This window comes from Hemiscyllium ocellatum, chromosome 34 (genome assembly GCF_020745735.1).
Source record: "Hemiscyllium ocellatum isolate sHemOce1 chromosome 34, sHemOce1.pat.X.cur, whole genome shotgun sequence".
Classification (NCBI taxonomy): domain Eukaryota; kingdom Metazoa; phylum Chordata; class Chondrichthyes; order Orectolobiformes; family Hemiscylliidae; genus Hemiscyllium; species Hemiscyllium ocellatum.
Window position 1 is genome coordinate 1,928,334 of NC_083434.1, and position 6,000 is coordinate 1,934,333.

Here is a 6,000-nt window from a genome sequence, read left to right on the forward strand (position 1 = left end):
TTTCTCTTTAATAGGAAAGAAAGTTTTCTTTGATACTATAGCTCAGGGGCTACGTAAAGCCCTGACTGATCAAATTTATATCTTAAATACACAGGCTAAAGGCGTCCATGATCATCCAAGACCAGAGAGTAAATCAGAAACAGAAGCAAGGAGAAGTGCTGTTAAGAGACAAATGTCCTCTCCACACTTTTCACACAAGAAAAGGCATATGGAACCAGAGGTAGGGGACTCATCGGGAGAACTTTTTTTCAGACTTTGGTGTAATATTGCGGTGGGCTAAGATATTCAGCAATTGTTCAGTCATATGGCAGTACTATGCAGCAGGAGTTGTTGGATAGCTTTTCTAACCCCTAATCACTTGTTTTTCAAAATGAATGACTGATAACATTTATAACTTCAAAACAATTAGAGCTTATAAATACTCAAATGGAATGACTGGACATAATGGCTGTTTTTGTTGTTTTATGTCTAAGTATTCATAATGAGGCTGTAGATGTTTCTTTTTGGTTCACAAGTTTCAATTGGAGGATTATTGTAAGAGTTGTAAGTAGGGGATATGTGTGTATAATATTTGCACTGGGTTTGATTGGAGTTGTGCAAAGGGTACACATGAGTCCAGAAAGTACTTAATGCCCATTGTCATAAAAGTTCATAAATCAGCTCTTCCTATGACAATTAAATACAGACCTGAGCAGTATATTGGTGTTAATTTGTTACTCATCCATTGAAATTCCTCTGAAGTGAGCACTACTTGTGTGACTAAAATATAGGTCAGAGCAATGGACCATTTACTAGCCCTGTTATTGTTTGGCACTTAGTCACCAATGTAGGGGTATGGGTGGGTTGCGCTTCGGCGGGTCGGTGTGGATTTGTTGGGCCGAAGGGCCTGTTTCCACACTGTAAGTCTAATCTAATGGATATTGTCTACCTGCGCAGCTCTGTCTCTCTCATAACTGGCAACAAAGAGCAACTTAAAACACAACCTTAAGCAAACTCCATGTTGAATAAATTTGACTCCTGTATCATGAAATCGATTTCTGTTCAAAGTACTATTTCAGTTCTTTCTGCTCATTTTGGTTTTCTCCCACAGGAAATTGACACTTTCCTCTGGAAGCTTTAACTTCATTAAGCTTCATGGAGCAATTTTTTGCAAACAATTATTATTGAGTTGATTATTCTATTTATGAGTTTGGAAATTTTGAAGTAACATAGTTCAGAAAATACAGATTGATTTTAGCATATCCTGCAGTTTGTTGTTAGTTTTAATTCCCGTCTCTACCACTATGGTTGAATAGCAGAAATTATCTCTCAAGTTGTACGGCAATCCTTGTTAATAGTGTGATATCACCAGATTGATAAGGGAGTAAGGGAGACTGAAAATATAAAGCTTTGATAAGCTAGAAAACTGTTAATGTTTTGTACATATTCATATTTATTTCTAGAATATTTTCTGGAAAGAAATGTATGTACTTTATATAGAAACAAAAATAATACACTAGTGAATTGCAGCATTACTAGCAATCTCTCAACATGCAAAACTTCTGAAATGTGAAGCATAAATGCTCTTGATTTCTTTGACTGTTTATTATAGGTTAATATTGCGTGATTTGTTTTTTTCCAGGCAAGTAGATACCATGACAGTGGTGGCCCCTTCAGCAGCCTTCACCACTTGCCTTGTATGGAAGCTCCAGACAGATTTGGCATAATAGCAGAATCAAGCTTTCCTATTCCATCACATCATTATTCACCATTTCAAAATTCGGAGCCTTTCAAGCCTGCTTATGATCCCAGCAGCGGTTTTGTGGAAACAACCTCCCCACTTCAGAAGGTCTCCAACCCAAGGATTTATGTTCCCCGAGGTTCCTGTGGCTATGATTTTACTGTGCCTGGTTATATGGGCTCCAACTCTTACTCCACCCTTTATAAAGATTCTGGTAACGTAGAGTCTGAAACTGACTCAGGAAAGATGTGTGTGCAACTTAATGGATCCCATCACGGTATGGGCACCCTGAATGTCCATGATCGAAACTTTGATGGGCCAAGTAAACATCATGGGTGGAAGCAGATATTGAAAGGAGGATATGGAGATAGGAATGAGTGTAGCCATATCATACCCAATTCAAGTCATTACTACAATGGAGAATACCCCTGCAGATTGGGTGGCACTGGATCAAACCCTCCGGCTTTACAAACGATCATAACTACAACTACAAAAGTTTCCTATCAAACTTACAAACCCATGACTAAGTTTGATGACAATATTTGTGATGCCAAAAATCTTCCAAACTGCAATCACTTAGCAGACAACATATCTCCTACCATTTATCCTGAGACAAAGTTCCAGGAAGATAACAACATGATCAAATCAGCCACACTCTATCAACAGGAAGGGCCCTCTAAAACGGAGCGGACCGAAGGACTGGAAAGCTACAGATATGGAAGTTATTCTGCAAATTCCTACGCTAATCGATTAGCTCATCCTTTCAGATACGATACTGGAGAATACTGAAAATGAACTCACCTTTTCTGACTTTAGGTGTCACTCTCATGGTCCTTAATTATTTTTAAGTACACAATAATCCTTTGGAACTTTAATCCAATCAAGGTATAGTTTGCAAGTGATGTAGTGCCATTGAATATTTCATTATCCTACAAAGGAAGCACCAAAATGGAAACACAGGAAAAAGTTACAGTGCATTCAAACTTGACTGAACAGTTAGAAAATCTATGGTCCACTTCCTCAAAACTTTCCTTTAGCTCAAGGACAGCTTGAAACATGTTATGTTCAGATTTAAAACTGCAATTCAGAGCACTAAAACTTCACAGATTAAAAATGAACATTATTTGTCTCCTGTACATTTCTATACTCATGGTTCGTAATCAGCACTTGTCATTGCAAAAGTTTTAGTTTGTGTGTAGCTGAATGTTTGGATAAAATATGATAATAAACTTATTATACTTGATGTTAAATGCTTACAACCAAAAGATGTCTGATTATGAATTAGAATGTTGCTGTGTGTTTCTGCATCATTTCTCTTTTTATTTGGCTCCTCAAGAGTAGCTGTTCGAGATCTACTGTCAGACTTTGCTCATTCATGGTGGGCAATGTGCAATGTATACGGTTCCAGGTCTCTAAACATATTGTATCAAAAAAGGTGGAGTTAAAATGACACAACCATGCGTGCTAATACCTTGAGAACTGCTCATGGAATTTGGAGATAATGTGTTCTAGGGTGTGAAACATGTTTTCTGTATCCAATATTGGAATGAAGATATTGAATGAGGTGTGACAGCGAAATATTTAATACTACTTGATGCCAGGTGTTATTATTATTTGACAAATACATCACTTTGACTCCCATATCATGTCCTGAGTGCAATTGGCAATTTTATGATATTTTAACACAACGAATTGGATTGCCATCATAAAGTAGAGAAAGGACTCTTTAATTTGAACATCAGTGATAAAAATAATTTGCATCGAATTTGTATCCTTTACATAATCTGGATGTTTTAAATAGCTTCATGTAATAAGACATCAGCAGAATATATTGTGCTAACGTTATATATAATCATGATGTCAGTTTATGTAGAGAGAACTGAGAAAGCAGAACCACTCCAAGAGACAAAACAGAACGCATGTACCTACTTTGCTGAAAATAAAGAGTTCTTATGGAAAACACCTTGAGCTCAAGAACTAGTACCTGGGAGACTAATTGCAGTTAGATCCCTGACACATGATAAAACACGTGGCAGCAGAAAAAAAACCCAAAATTAAACAAAGTATGAAATGCAGGTATTAAAGTAAACTTTGTTGCCAAGAATTAAAAAAAGAATTTTTCCCGATACACAAAGACATTAGTGGAAATGTGTGCACAGTAGGCAGCTGAAAACCAGACATGGAGAGCAGACTGCAGTGAGAACCAACCCGAAATAGGAGGCAATGAGACAACAATAAACACCATTGAAAGAGCAGCTCCAGAGCTCAAGAGGTTAATATGAAAGGCATTCAAAGTGATTGAAGCTCTGCACCAGATTCTGGGATGGGAGGTTTGAAATAAAATATTTACATGGTACAGAATAGCTCAGGCTTCGAAAAAAGAGACAAAAAGATCAGGTCTGTAAATTGGTATGTGCAGGGAGAACCATCATGAATTATGAAGCTGCAAAACTGGACGTTGGTAAAAATGACATGAAATGAACAAGAATTGAGGGCACTCAATGCATACTGTGATAGAGAGCCATGGAGAAGTATAGCATGGAAACAGACCCTTTGGCTCAACTTGTCCATGCTGACCAGATATCCTAACCTAATCAAATCCCATTTGCCACCTCTTGGCCCATATCATTCTAAACCCTCGCTATTCATATACACATCCAGATGCTTTTTAAATGCTGCAATTGTACCAGCCTTCACCACTTCCTCTGGCAGCTCATTCCATACAGATACCACTGTCTGTGTGTAAATGTTGCCCCTTGGGTCCCTTTTACGTCATTCCCCTCTCACCCTAAACCTACGTCCTCGAGTTCTGAACTCCCGCATCCCAGGGAAAAAACTGTCTATTTATCCTATCCATATTTCTCATGGTTTTATAAACCTCTGTTAGGTCACCCCACAGCCTCCGATACTCCAGGGAAAATAGCCTCAAACTGTTCAACCTCTCTCTATAGCTTAAATCCTCCAACCTTGGCAACATCCTTGTAAATCTTTTCTCAACCCTTTCAATTTTCACAATATCCTTCCGATGGGAAGGAGATGAGAATTGCATGCAATATTCCAACAGTGGCCTAACCAATGCCCTGTACATCCACAACATGACCTCCCAATTCCTATACTCAATGCTGTGACCAACAAGGGAAAGCATACCAAACGCCTTCTTCACTATCCTATCCACCTGTGACCCTACTTTCAAGGAAGTATGAACCTGCACTCCAAGGTCTCTTTGTTCAGTGACACTCCTTAGGATAAAGAACAAAGAAAAAGAAAATTTACAGCCTAGGAACAGCCCCTTTAGCCCTCCAAGCCTGAGCTGATCCAAATCTACTGTCTAAACCTGTCGCCCAATTCCTAAGCATCTGTATCCCTCTGCTCCCCACCTACTCATGCATCTGTCCAGACGCATCTTAAATGAATCTACGCATTCCAGACATCCACCACTCTCTGTGTAAAGTACTTGCCACATGTATCCCCCTTTAACCTTTCACCTCTCACCTTGAAAGCGTGACCTCTCGTTATTGTATCCTTCACTCTTGGAAAAAGCTTATCTCTATCCATCCTGTCTATACCCTTCATGATTTTGTAAACCTCAATCAGGTCCCCCCTCAATCTCCTTTTTACTAATGAAAACAAACCTAACCTCCTCAACCTCTCTTTATAGTTAGCACCTTCCAAACCAGGCAATATCCTTGTAAACCTTCTCTGCACCCTCTCCAAAGCATCCACATCCTTTTGATAATGTGGCGACCAGAACTGTACACGGTATTCTAAATGCAGCTAAATCAATATCTTGTACAATTTTAACATGGCCAGCCAGCTCTTATACTCAATACCCCGTCCAATGAAGGCAAGCATACCATACGCCTTCTTGACCACTCTATCCACCTGTGCAGCGACCTTCAGGGTACAATGGACATGCACTCCCAGAACTCTCTGCTCATCAACTTTTCCCAAGGCGCTTCTGTTCATTGTATAATTCGCTCTAGAATTAGACTTCCCAAAATGCATCACCTCACATTTGTCTGGATTGAGCTCCATCTGCCACTTCTCCACCCAACTCTCCAGTCTATGTATATCCTCCGGTATCCTTTGACAGTCCCCTATGCTTTCTGCTACTCCACCAATCTTCATGTCATTTGCAAACTTGCTAATCATACCAACAGTGCCCTCTTTCAGATCATTTATGTATATCACAAACAGCAGTGACCCCAGCACTGATCCCTGTGGAACACCACTGGTCACCTTTCTCCATTTCGAGAAACTCCCTTCAACTACTACTCTCT

The 6,000-nt window shown here is 39.3% G+C and overlaps 1 protein-coding gene across 6 annotated transcripts in view; it reads left to right on the forward strand.

Annotated features, from left to right (window-relative positions):
* gcm2 (glial cells missing transcription factor 2) overlaps positions 1–2,970 on the forward strand; it is a 54,764-nt gene extending 51,794 nt beyond the window's left edge. For all 6 annotated transcript variants that reach the window (XM_060850305.1, XM_060850303.1, XM_060850307.1 and 3 more), the window contains 2 exons: positions 95–220; positions 1,622–2,970. In XM_060850305.1, the coding sequence (XP_060706288.1) occupies positions 95–220; positions 1,622–2,509 (1,014 nt within the window). In that variant the 3' untranslated portion in view covers positions 2,510–2,970. The remainder of the gene's footprint in view (positions 1–94; positions 221–1,621) is intronic.
* The last annotated feature ends 3,030 nt before the right edge of the window (positions 2,971–6,000 follow it).